We start from the raw sequence: 13,844 nt of genomic DNA on the forward strand, positions 1-13,844 counted from the left end.
CTACCAATCTACCAAGCCAAATAGCTTCTTTGCATGCCTCATTTGCTGCAACATACTCAGCTTTTGTAGTAGACTGCGTAATACAATCTTGTAATCGAGATCGCCATGATATGGCACCTCCAGCCAATGTAAAGACATAGCCTGATGTAGATCTCCTCTTATCCAAGTTTCCTGCATAATCTGAGTCAGTGTATCCTCTGACACTCAAAGCGTGACCACCATAGCATATGTGCATACTCTTTGTATGTTTTAAGTATCTCATGATACCTTTCACTACCTCCAAATGTTTCTTGCCGGGATTTGACATATATATGCTAACCACTCTCACTGCAAATGCAATATCCGGACGTGTAGCAATCATTGCATACGTGAAACTCCCACATGTAGACGCATACGGCACCGTATCCATTTCAACCTTTTCCACCTCAGACTGTGGGCAATCTTGGTTGCTTAGTTTCACATATGACGGCAATGGTGTCATCAATGCCTTTCCCCTGTCCATGTGGAAACGTTGCAACACCTTGTCAATATACTCTTCTTGAGATAAGTAAAGCATCTTCTTTGACCTATCTCGTTGGATACGCATACCCAGTATATGACTTGCCTCACCCATGTCTTTCATGTCAAAAACCTTTGCCATTTTTTACTTAAGAGCTGAAATTTCTGCCATTTGTCTAGCAGCAAGTAACATGTCATCCACATACAAGATGAGGATTATCAAGCTATATAGGCAATAATGTGTCTCACTTCTCTTGTACCCTTGAGAAAGCATAAATTGGTGAAACTTCTTGTACCATTCTCTTGGTGCTTGTTTCAAGCCATAGAGACTCTTTCTCAAACGACATACCAATTTCTCTTTGCCTTTCTCAACATATCGTTCTGGCTGCTGCATATAAACCTCCTCATGCAAATCTCCATGAAGAAATGTCGTTTTCACATCCATTTGATGTAAATGCAGATCATGTTTGGCAACCAAAGCAAGTACACTTCTCAATGTTGTCATCTTGACAACTGGTGAAAAGACTTCATCGAAATCTATTCCGTGTTCTTGCTTAAAACCCTTAGCAACCAACCGTGCTTTGTATTTTGGTTGTCCATCACGAGGAGTAAGCTTATACCTGTAAACCCACTTACAAGGTAGAGCTTTCTTGCCCTTTGGCAATTGAACCAAATCCCACATTTGATTCTTATGCAGAGCCGTCATCTCTGATTGCATGGCCAACTGCCATTTTTTCGAGTCAACCACTTGTAATGCCTCCTTGTAACAAGATGGTTCTCCACAATCTGTGAGCATGACATAATTTAGAGGTGGCAGATAACGATCAGGTGGTTTGGAGACACGCTAAGAACGTCTCACCACAATTGATTCTGCCTCTCTAGCCACTATAGGTTGTTCCTTAGCCTGACCATGCTGTCTTAATGTGCTAGCACTAGGTCCATCTTCCCTGAAGACAACTCTTCTGATCTCCTTTGTCTTCTCTGGCTTAGCGTGAAACTTGGCTTCATTGAAATGCACATCATTGCTACGAATAACTTTTCTGGACTCAGGATCCCAAAGCCGGTAACCCATCTCGCCCGATTCTTCGTAGCCAAGAAATATACACTTCTTGCTCTTTGGTTCTAACTTATTCCTGAACTCCTTAGGAATATGGCTATAAGCTTCACAACCAAAGACTTTGAGATGCTTATACGAAGGTGCCTTGCCTGTCCATAGCATCTCGGCCACTTCACTCTTATCCAGAACCCTACTAGGAGACCTGTTGATCAAATGGATTGCTGTACAATCCATCAGGCAATTCATCATTTGACAACATGCTTCTGACCTTCTCTTGCATGGTCCTATTCATACGTTTTGCAACTCCATTTTGTGAAGGATTGTATGGTTCAGTAAGTTCCCGCTTTATCCCTTTTGCTTCACAAAAGTCTTGGAAAGCCTTGGAAACATACTCTCCACCATTGTCTGTCCTTAAGCACTTCAGCTTCTAACCACTCTGATTCTCCACAAGCTGCAAGAATGTCTTAAAGACCTTGAGCACCTCATCCTTGTGCTTCAAGAAGTAAACCCATACTTTGCGAGAATAGTCATCTATGAATGTATAAAAGTACGCTACTCCCCCTAGTGATAGGCATTGGTCCGCATAGATCATTGTGCACAAGAGCTAATCGTTTGTCCATACGATTCCTCTTTGATCTGTGCGGTTCCTATGTTTGCTTACCATAAACACAATGCTCACAAAACTCAAAATCTTGAAATGAAAAGCCAGGCAAATAACCATAACGAGAAAGTATTTCCATTCCTCTTTTTGACATATGTCCCAGCCTATGATGCCACAGTGACACATTTGGCTGCTCAATCACATTAATTACATGGTTTTTAACCTCTGAAACATGTAAAGTGTACAGAGTTCCTGACTTGCTGCCATGTGCTACAGTCATCGAACCTTTGGAGATCTTCCAAGCGCTGTTCCAAAAAACTGTTACATAAGCAGCATCATCCAACTTCCCTGTACTGCACATCTCCCACTCCAAGTATGTCACAAACCTGCTCATTTCCAAGTCTGACATAATCTTTAGTAGCCACATATGATATAAACCACTCTTTGTGCGGAGAAACATGTAAAGATGCCCCTGAGTCAATAATCCAATCACTCATACCATGTCCATCCTCTGCAGTCAAGAAAACAGAATCAAGATTGCTTGTGAGGAAGATGTCACCGGCTGCTATACCAGAATCACCGTCTGAACCAGATCCTGTGACATTCACCTCTTCAATCTTCACTGAACTCTTCTTTTCATCTTGCTCAGAACTCTTTGTTTTGCCTTTTTCTTGTTTCCACTTCGTACAGTCTCTCTTCATGTGACCCTTCTTGCCACAATGGTAGCATTCTATGTCATTTGTTGACTTTGAGTCACGAGACTTACTTCGGTTTTGTGCCTTCTTACCCTTCTTCTCTTTAGACTGTTGTCTCTATCGAACGACCAAAGCATTGTTGCCTTTGCCTTTGTCAATGTTCTTCCTATTCACTTCCTCTATGAGCAAGCTGCCTTCTACATTGGCACTTGTAAGACCTTCTGGCGCGACAAAATTACTTAACACTGTGCCAAAAGTATCCCAACTGTCTGGCAAAGTGATTAAGAGAAACATAGCCTTCACTGAATCTGGAAAGACTATCTCCTGTGTTGTTAACTGGCTGAAAATTGTGTGAAATTCATTGAGATGATTTGACATGGCTGTCCCTTCCTTCATCTTCAAATCCACCAATTTCTTGAGCCAGTAAATCTGAGAAGCAGCACTTTGTTTCTGGTACATACCATATAGCTTTTGCCATACGCCATACGCCGTAGTCTCTTCTGCTACGTTGAAGTAAATATTTTCTGTCAGTGTCAGCATGATTGTAGAACAAGCTAACTCATCAAAAGCTCTTCCCACTCATCTTCAGCCATACCTTCTGGTCTCTCCCCTTTGAGCTTTAGTGGCTTCACTTGTTTTTTCTGCACCAAAACTTGCCAAATCTGCTTCTTCCAAAATGGAAAGTTTGTGCCATCCAACTTCTTTATGTTGTAAAGAGTCTCACTTTGAGAAGATGCCATATCTGCCAAACTGTTTACTTCTGGGGAAAATCTGGCAGAGTTTCCCCTGTAAACTGGCCTCTGTACACAATAAACAAGCTGTAAACAACAAGTTGAACACCTCTCCTCAAGAACTGTCAGTATTTTGAAATTTTTTGAAAGAGTCTCTCCTGTAAACTGAGCTCTGGAAACCAAAAGATAGCTAAAAAACAACCATAAATAGCTGACCAATGACAAATCTAAAAATCTCTGTAATATGCTATCCTGTAAGCATACATTGTCTCCTGTCTGGGCCACAGAACCTGTATATGTCTCAAGACTGAACCCTGAACAATGCCTCAATGGCCTGACGCATAAGATGCAATACAGTGTCTACACAAAGTCATACATCCTATGGGATAAAAGTCGCCGAAGAGGATGCGTGTAGAGGGGAACTCCAGCAACCTAATCCACTCACACTGGGTAACCCAGCCCCCAGTTCTTGGCTTCAAAAAACCTCACACGCGACCCTCTCAGATGGCTCAGCAACTGCCTAGAACTAGCATACATCCTACAATAGACCAATCAATGTCCTATGACCGCTGCGGCGGTCTGTCTGCTACCGTGACTCACAACTAGCATACCCACAATCACAGTACGTCAATCTGCAATACATGCCAGTGGTGTCAAGCCGTCGTATGGCCACACCTCCCCTGGAACCTGGCAAGCACAAGAAGTAGCAATGCAGACTGCAATATATATATATTTGATGATATATACGTGTACTTGGTCTATAGATGATGCTTTGAAGACTAATGAGTGATGTATGTTGATGCCGACCACCTCCTACTTGCCAATCTCACAAGACGGGTTTCTTTGCGGCTGAAACCTATCTTCTGATGTAGTGCTCAGAACAAAATTCTGAGGGCATAAACAACTTCGAAAGGGGGATAAAACCGAAGGTCGCCTGATGAAAATACTCCCGGAATGCCGAGTGTGAATTTCCAAGCTCCGGATCCAGAATCTACCTAAAAAGTGCGCACGCGCGATTATGCAAAACCACACTGAACCTTGCTCTGATACCAATTGAAGTCGTGGAACGGAGCTTAGATCGGCTCTCACACACACACACACACACATACACAGACAGAGAGCTTACACAGTACGCAGAGAATTCGTTGAAGGGTTATCTCCCAAATCTTATTATTCACAAAAGTATAAGTGAGTGTATACAAAGAGTTAGTGATAAGTGAGTTAGGCGGGTGGCCGGCCATATCCGTATAAGAGGCCACTTGGGCTTTAATCCCAACACCTGTTTGATAGTGGATGTGTCAAAATCCAACCTTGTAGCTTGTACGACCACATGCAAATCCCATAGCTGCAACATCGATTCTGCCTGCTCAGTAAACACATATCTATGTATTTTGCTATGTGGGATAAGTGGTAGAGAGGCTTGAAGAGAAGTGATAATTGCTGCATTTTCAGCCATTGTATCCTGCATCTTCTCCAACATTTTTTTTCTACCCATACACTGCGACGACAAAAATAATGTAGCAGAAGAAAACTTACTTGTATATTCAAAGCCGCATTAAGGTGTGTCGGGTAGGGACAGAGAGGGACCAACAGAGTCTTTGGACGAGGAAGTTTTTGGTTGTAGTGAAGAGTCTTTAGAGCTTGGCAACAGCCAGTGTGTAACAGCAGGTAGTCGTCGCACAAGAGACTTGTGAGGAAGAATGCCCGCCCGCCTTACTGTTATATGCGTACGTGCCATAAAAACTCCACAACTTACCGTTCCTAGAGTTTTGTGCACCGTCGGTGATGTGGCACACATGCATTGGCCAATTTGTCCCACAATCCCTTTAATGATTATCACATTCATTCCCATTGGCCCTTTTTCCCTTAAGAACTGGTACTGACTCTGAAACTTGCTTGGCTCTGTCATCACTGACACTGTTTTGTCACTTTGAGACTTTTCTGGCACTGTCACTGGTTCTGGTACCGGTTGTACATGGAAGAGATTTAGAATGGCTGGGTCTGAAAGTCCCTGGTCATCAGTACCCAAAATACCAGTATCTTCTCCTCTAGAGGTCTCTATTTCATTAAAATAATATAGCTTGATCTTGGCCCCATTGTAAACTCTTGGCAACAGTAATCCAGGTAAGTCCTTCAACCTTACTGTGCAATTAGAAAATACCCAATTGACTTCATATGGACCAGCCCAAGCTATCTTTAAATTTGGTTTCTTAGGGCCCAGTTTGGATTGATAAAGCAAAACTAAGTTTTCCTTTTGGAACTCCCTAAACTTAATTCTTCTATCATGCCTGTGCTTTTTGCGTTGTTGAACAATCTCTTGTTCCAACATGGCTCTCATAGTCTATGTTTAAGATTATGATTAAAGTCTAATTCATACTCAATTTCCATTCTTAGACTGGGAATCACAAATTAAATAGGCACTATAGCTTCAATACCATACACCATTCTGAAAGGTGTCATTCTAGCGGTGACTTTATAAGCTGTTCTGTAGGCCCATAGAGCAGTCTAGAGCTTAAGATCCCGCTGGTGTGGCTCCTTCTGAACAATCTTGGTGAGAATAAGAATCCCCATCCTATGTTTCAGAGATAACTTGCATTCTTCCTACCATTGGCACACACCTTCGAAGAACACCATCTACTCCTAGTCTATAGAGCAATCCTTCTATTATGGTGAACTTCAGACTCTTAATAATCAGAGCTTTCTTCTGATTCTGAGTCTAATTTTTTGGGAATCCTCTTTATGAAAGGAACTGATATATATCATACCATTCTGGATCTGTATTTTCCTCAGTTGTCACCTAAAACAGCTCTGCATCTACTGGCTCATCTCTCAAGGATATTTTGGAGTAGCCTTCAATACTTCTAGATAGAAAATCAGCACCACAATGAGATTTACCGGGCTTGTGGAATATGCGGAATTCAAATTCCATCAGGAACATCATCCATCTGATCAATCTTCCTTAGATAATAACTTTGTTAATAAAAAATAATAATGCATGATGATCCACATAGAAATGAAATAATTTGCCCAGTAAATAATGTCAAAACTTCGTGGCACTGAAAACCATTCCTAAGGCTTCTCTCTCCGTGGTAGTATATCTTTGTTCAGCTTAACCGAATTTTGACTAGCAAAACACACTGGATAATCAGTCCTCCCATCTGGTTGAGCAAGTGTTGCCCCCATTGCCACTCCCGAAGCATCAACATGCACATGGAATATAACATCCTAGTTCGGTTGTCGAAGTATTGGCTTACTGATAATCGCATTTTTAAGACATTGAAAGCTTTCCTCACATTCAGAAGTCCAGATGAACTTACTGGTTTTCTTGGTAAGCTCTTATAAAGGTAATGCCTTGGAAGCAAGCATGTGAACAAATCTTCTATAAAAATTTATATATCCCAAGAATGAACTTAATTCAGATGCTGTACGGGGTGCCTTGGCCTGTTGGACGCATTGGATTTTATCATTGGCCATCTCTATGCCATTCCTGGACACTATATGCCCAGTAATTGTCCCTTTCAAACCAAAAAAATAGACTTGAATTCAAACAGATCCTCTTCTCCTACATTGCTGGAAAACCATTTCCAAAAATAGTAGATGCTCCTCCTCGGTTGAGAATACAGTGAAGTCATCCATAAATATAGCTAAAAATCGGTGCAAGAATTCATTGAATATATCCATCATACAACGTCGGAATGTTGCTAGAGCATTTCAGAGACCAAATGGCATGACTAAATACATGAATGTGCCCCATTCAGTAATATAATGGGTTTTTCCCAATCTTCAGGAGAAATCGTCAACTAATTATACCCACTGTAGCCATCCATAAAACTATACATATCATGGCCTGCAACCTCATCGAGAAGCATATCTGTAAAAGGTAATGGAAAAGGATCTTTGATGGTTTAAGCATTCAACTTTTGATAATCCACACAGACTCTGAGTTTTCCATTCTTCTTTGGTGCTACCACAAAAGAGAATAGCCAGTCACTACTGGCTACTTCTGTGATGAATCCAGCCTTCAGAAGGTTGTCAATTTCCTCTTTGACCTTCTTAGCATAGTTTGGATTCATTATGTATCTTTGTAGACGCACTAGTCTGGCATTTGGCTTCAAAGGTATTCTGTGTTGGTAAACCTCTGGATCTACACCATTAAATCAGTATGTTCCCATGTGACTACGTCTCTTGTACTTCTGGAACATAAGTCGGGTTTTTTCTTTCATTTCTGGGTTTAGATGCTTATTTACTTTGATCAATCGAGGACTTTATTCAGAACCCAGATTCCATTCTTCAATTTCTTTGATCATCTAGAAGCAACCAATTCTGTCCACCTCCCTTCCTTTTGGTTGACTCTTCAACATAATCCCATGACAGACCTGTTAGTTATGAACTTTCATTTTGAACTCCAATAACTCACTGAGTGTACTCTTCAGTGTGTGATAGTGTACTAGAATCTGAACATTCTTCTTTGGAGCCGGCTGGTTTCTTTGGCCATCCAATCAACTGAACCGGTCTTTCTCCAGGCTTTAGTTTAGTGAACTGATCTGAAGATTGCTTCCTCTATTTTTCAGCTTGATCCTTGTCAAATAATACTACATTTAAGTCTATTTCAATCAATGGAAAAATATTCATTGCTGCCAACATCCTTTCAATCTTCTAACCCCATACTTCTCGCAAAGCTCTTCTGATCGCAGTACCTTCTTTCAGCTTCTGGTGTTATTTGTCTGGATCTGAATTCTCCTACCAGTGCCCTGTATTGTCAAGGTGTCTGATTAGCATAATCATGAACAGCTTACGCCGTCCTCAGCCATGGGTCCCAGTAGCATACCATATGCTCCTTGAACATCCAGTACCAAAAAGTTGGGTTTGAATTTTTCTTTACCCACCCTTATCTGCATATTCTTGATTACATCAATTGCTTGAACAACTCTATGATCGGCCATTCGAACCTTAAAGGGTGCTGGTTTCAAATCTGTGATGCCCAGTCTTTGCTGAAGATGTGTCCCCAGGATATTTATACCTACTCCTCCATCCAGTATAACACCGGATAGCGGCTCCCATTGTTTCCTGACCTTATAGTCTACCTGGATTAATGTAACTTCATCATCTCTGACAGCCGCCAAATCAACTGCTCTGGCATCGGATTCAACCTTTCTTTGCTGTCTAATGAATTTTGCTACTTCAGGCAAAGTGTTCATGATATCTTCTAATTCAACTGTTAGCTTTTAAATTCTTTCACAGATTTTGACATGAATTTCTTCACTCTCTTGGTCAGAATTATTATCAGAACTCGAGGAATCATGACTATCTTCACAGTGCCAATCCCCTGTCCTGTTGTCTACTTTGCCCAATTCAGTGTCTCCCATTGCAGTAAAATCTGATTCAACGTTTCCTAGATCTTCCACCAATCCTTGCACTGCAGCAAGCATAGTCTCAGAGATTCCAGATCGTGACTAATCTGGCTGCCTTTTCTCAGAAGACTGGGTTGGTATCTTCTGAATAACTTGAGCATCAAAACTCTCAGGCCGCTCTGTAGCTTCTTAACGAGATCTTCTGTGATCTTAGCTGCCAGTTCTCGCTGCTCTTTTCATTCATCGACTACCTTCTCCTTGCCCTTAGCCTTCCAGAATTCTCCCTTCTAAGTCCATTTGCTAGTTTCAGGACTGACTGGTTTCGCAGGCTCTTTTGGGATTTCTTCAATGACTACCTCTTTACTGCGAGTGACTGGATGTACTGGAACTGGTTCTGGGGCTTTCGCCTCAGTAGCTGCAGTATTGGGTGCTTCTGGACACTAAGTCGCAAAGTGTCCATATTTTCCACAGTATAGCATTTAAGACTTCGGTTTTGAAAATTACCACGACCTCGGCCTCGGCCAATACCCTCTTGGTATCTAATGCGCCCAGTATTAGTGCCACTGGTACCTGATTTTTCCTTTTGAGGTTTATTGGTCGTCTCTACCTTAGCTGATTCAGCATTGGTAAATGCCACTAGAGATAGATCCTTTCCCTTCTTGAAATGATGAATTCGAATGCCACACTTGTTCCATAAATGGCCATATGCTTTGTAGTAGGTACAATGTGGGGATCATTTGTGCTCAGAATCAATTCAATTTGTATGCTCCATCTTCATCATATCTCTCTCTCTCTAGTATTAAGCCCTCGACTTCAAGACCCGTCGGAGCTCTTTTTTAGGTCTCTTGGACCACGACGCTGTTTGGTTCTCCTCTCCTTTACACCCCCCCCCCCCCCCCCCCCCCCCAAAATCCCATTAAAGTCAAGTTCTTAGGGTAGAGGTGGCGCAAGGGTTTTGGAGGGGTTTTCGAGAGTCAATACGCAGATGCAGTGAGCTGTGAGCTGCGCTCATCAGCACGTTCACCATCTTAGGCATGGCTCCATTTCTCCGAGCAAGCTTACATGGGGTGCGCTCTACACTTTGCTCGCAGCGGGAGCGCTGTCTTCTCAAGCTCCCAGGTGAACAAATTATCGATTTTGGGTTTCTTTCTGCTTTGTTAGTTCTAGCGTGAGGAAGTAATAATATGCAGTTTTGTATGTGTTTTGCCTGGAAAACCCCACATACACTCCGTTCTGATTTTTATAAGTAGTGATTTCTGTTTTGGAGGATTGCATGCGGTAATGGTGTATTTCCCAATGACATCGTCGTTTTCAAGTTTTCATGTAGATTTTTCCTTCTTGTCCATTGTCAGAGTCGAAGTATGTGATGTCAAGATGGTACGGCAAAACTGCTACAGCTGAGGAGTCATCTACAGCAGCCAATGACTCTGCTGGGTACGACAAGCATATTGCAGCTTCTTGCTTGGAGGATAGTAGGCTTCATTTAAATAATGGTTTGGGTTTTTCTGCAGAGAGAATGGTGTGTCGATCAATGGATCCAGCTCATTGAAAATGTCTATTGATGCTGATGGCCAAAGACCAGCTAAAGAGACATCAATCTCTGGCTTGAAGCAAGAGAATGCTTCGGAAGAATCTGCAACTGACAAGCTCACAAGTTTAATTCTTGGGAAAATGAGAAGCAGGAATAATTCAAGTAGTACAGTGTCTCCAGAAACAGGGTCCACATCATCAAAGGCTGCCAAGCCTACGGAGGAGACCAATGAGAGTGTTCGAGGTGATAAGTGGGACCAAGTTATGGAGTCCATGCGCAACATGGCTGCCAAGAGAAGAGAACAGATGGGCAAGGGCATTACAAAGCCAACCCCCCGGCCCAAACTTCAAAATACTGAGGATCAAGATGATTTTGCTGACCTTGATAGCCCAGTGGGAGACCTCTCCAAAGCCTTAAGCGATGTAAGTTTGCGTAGATGTGTTTGTTGATTTTTTTATCATCTTGTACTCATAGAAATGGTGGTACCTTTACTTAACTGTGATTATACCAGCAGCCATCTACAGACGATGTCTCCCCGCAATGGGAGTTCCTACAGGAATCAAAAGACGAGGCAAAGAAGGTCCGTTTCAGCTTTCTGAAATCACTTGAGAGTGACAGTTCCACCGCCAGCCCTCAAAGCTCAGGGGCTAAGAGTCTTCCAAATAGAAATGTTGGGTTATTTTCTAGTAGTAAGCTGAAGGACGATGGACTGCAAGCGCAGCCTACCAGAAAAGAAACAAAGCCACTAAGTTTTGAGTTTCTGAAGTCTCCTGACTTGAAAAGTGGCCCTCCACTTGGAATCCAAGCAAAGTCAAATGGTGCTGCACGCTCGTTTTCTCTCAATGAGAAGCGTGAATCGAATACCTCTTCTGGCTCAGTTGATATTCCTGCACGCACACCATTCTTTGATGAGCCAAAGCGTGAATCGAACAGTACTATGCCTACACTTCCTTCTGGCCACGTTGTCTGTGTCCGCAATTTACCAAACCATAGCAACCTTGCTTTGATAAAGGAGGCTCTCTCAATTCATGGTGAGGTTGTGAGTTCGTTCAAGAAGCCCAATTCTGATGGATCATGCAGTGCTTTCATTGAATTTAAGGTACAATTGTTAATTCTTTTGTTTGGAACTGTATGGTGACGATGTTTGAACTAATAGTATTAGGGCTGACTATGCAATCAAATTGTGCTGCTACAGACGTCAGAGGCAATGGACGAGGCACTAGCAATGAGATGGCTGCAAATTGATAGCAAGTCCTTCGGCATCGTAAGGGCAGACTCACCTATTACAACAGTGGTGAGGCTTACTAGAGTAAGTGCAAATACTACGGACACCCTAGTCCAAGCCATGTGTGAGAAATTTGGCAGCATCGACCAGGTCCGGAAACGGGGAAATGGAGTCTATGATGTGTTTTATAAGACGGCAGAGTTATCAAACATGTTTGCGATTTTAGACAGGTATGCTTGTGTATAGTAGTACTTCTGACAAGTTGCTGTAGAAAGCATCTAGAATATTAGCATGGCAAGCTGTTTCCGGTTTATGTGATACCCGTTTTGATGCGATGTACATTTTCTTGCAGCTTGAATGAGGTGACACTGAATCAAAGACGGTGGGTTGCTTTACCGGCTCCCCTTTTACATCCTGTAGTGAAAAGAGAGGTCTTAAAGAGCGGTGAAGGGCAAGCTTGGCATGCTCAGCAGCTGAACCAGACTCTTAGCAGACTTGAAATGGGGCTTGAGGCCATGTCGGTGTACTTTGAAGACTTGAAGTCATTGGTTGCTATGGAGGACGAGTTCACGAAGTAGTGGGCTACCTCCATGTGACTGCTATGGAAAGGTAATCGCAATTACTCTACTGAAGGGGAGGCCATTATCCATTTTACAATTCTGCGAGCTTATTGGGTCATGGAGTCTGTTCATTTTGGTAAGGAGCAGTCCTGTTTATGATCCTTCTGAATTTTAGGGGCTGGGAGGTATTTGAAGTAATTAGGCTGTTTTGAAATGAGCAGAGTGAGTGCAAAGATCGGTTTCCACAGCCTTGGGCTTTCTTGAGGTGGAGGAATAGTGCAGTGGTAGTATATTGAGTGTCTCACCAGAGATTATGTTTATTTGTGGGCTTGAGGAGTTCCCTATCATGCTGCCACTTTTTTCAACTGATTTGATGCCGAAACAGGAATTCAACATTGGTTTCTTGGTAATTGACCACCTGGAAAATCTCTAGAGTCGAGCGTCTTGTCTGTCCCTATATGCTGCCACCTTTTCTGACCGATTTAATGTCAAAACAGGCAGTCAACAATGGTTACTTGGTAATTGACCACCTGGGAGATCTCTAGAGTCTAGCTTCCTATCGCATACTTCTGTTTTGCTCGATGTATATGATAATTCAGTAGCTTCTTTTCTGCCAATTTTGTGTGATTTACATGTCCTTTGTGAGTCTGCAAAGGTTTAACATATTGTGGGTTTGAAATCATAGTGCTTTTTGGTTTTGGGAATCGTTGGCAAGGTGCTTGTTCTGGTTTGAGGAGCCTTTTTAGAAATGTGCTTGTTTGTTCCTGAGAGTCTCAACCTATGGTGCTTTTGAAAAAGACTTGACCCTTGTGAGATTTGTGTTGGGTGTGTTGCTTTGAGTTGGTATCAAAGCACCACTTGAGTGACAACAGCTCATGCGTCAGCTCAGGCAGTAATGGCTATTGCAAAGCAGCAAGTATTGCCAGCAATATTACCAATTGGTCCATGTGGAGGTAACTGTTGAGGCAAAAGATGCAGTGTGGTGTTGTACTGCAAGTGGGTGCCACAGTAGTGCCTAAGGCCAGGTTGAGAGGAGCCCTGCATTTTTGACACAATGAAATGTGCCAGCGTGGCTTCCAAGTTTCGTGCATCAAGGGGATTAAAGGCTATGCATAATAGCCAATGTGTATCTTTCAGTGTAGTGCATAACTCTTTGTAGGGTTCGATGTCTAGTAATGTTTAGGGGCTCATGAAGAGCTTACCATCAAATGCATTGTATATGCATTCACTGTAGGCTTTGAGCAAATGACCTAACACAACCTTCTCTGTTAATTTTCATGCTAAACATAATATCAATCAATCAAAAAGCCCTTGTAGGAACACCAAGGCGGTCTCTCTGATAGTCTTGGAACCTGTTTGGTGCGAGGCTTTTGAAAGTGTGTTCAGTGGCATCTCTAGCATAGCCAATGCTGCATATCCTTTGGTGAACCTATATGTGGTAGCTCGAGCCATGGTGAAGCACATGGGGGGATCAGCAAAGTTAACCTCTAGATATACATATGACTTTACCACTTCACTCTCCCTCCAGCTACTTTGAAAACTGTGCTGTGTCAGACTCCTTTGGATGTGTGAAAGATCATGACCTTGGTTTTGCC

General features: G+C 42.4%; 1 protein-coding gene across 3 annotated transcripts; it reads left to right on the forward strand.

Moving 5' to 3' along the window:
* The first annotated feature begins 9,831 nt into the window (after window positions 1-9,831).
* On the forward strand, window positions 9,832-12,866 carry LOC147465783 (uncharacterized). Of its 3 annotated transcripts, XM_086521814.1 has the most exons (8): window positions 9,832-10,052; window positions 10,286-10,367; window positions 10,445-10,886; window positions 10,979-11,563; window positions 11,660-11,919; window positions 12,042-12,210; window positions 12,323-12,385; window positions 12,471-12,866. In XM_086521814.1, the coding sequence occupies exons 1-8, from the start codon at window positions 9,968-9,970 to the stop codon at window positions 12,543-12,545; spliced, it is 1,761 nt and encodes a 586-aa protein (XP_086377940.1). In that variant the 5' UTR covers window positions 9,832-9,967; the 3' UTR covers window positions 12,546-12,866. The 3 variants fall into 3 exon arrangements, 2 of the variants coding, with proteins under 2 accessions (XP_086377940.1, XP_086377931.1); XR_015189429.1 differs by having other exon boundaries at window positions 9,833-10,052; window positions 10,976-11,563; window positions 12,042-12,385; XM_086521805.1 differs by having other exon boundaries at window positions 9,833-10,052; window positions 10,976-11,563; window positions 12,042-12,866.
* The last annotated feature ends 978 nt before the right edge of the window (window positions 12,867-13,844 follow it).

The sequence above is a fragment of the Adiantum capillus-veneris genome, chromosome 1 (assembly GCF_014529385.1).
Source record: "Adiantum capillus-veneris isolate H3 chromosome 1, ASM1452938v2, whole genome shotgun sequence".
NCBI lineage: Eukaryota > Viridiplantae > Streptophyta > Polypodiopsida > Polypodiales > Pteridaceae > Adiantum > Adiantum capillus-veneris.

Excerpts from the sequence above, each read along its gene's own strand:
- LOC147465783 (XM_086521814.1), top strand. The coding sequence starts at position 9,968 with ATGGCTCCATTTCTCCGAGCAAGCTTACATGGGGTGCGCTCTACACTT. Across the intron at positions 10,053-10,285 it reads CTGTCTTCTCAAGCTCCCAG|AGTCGAAGTATGTGATGTCA; the intron begins GTGAACAAATTA and ends GTCCATTGTCAG. Across the intron at positions 11,564-11,659 it reads GTGCTTTCATTGAATTTAAG|ACGTCAGAGGCAATGGACGA; the intron begins GTACAATTGTTA and ends GTGCTGCTACAG.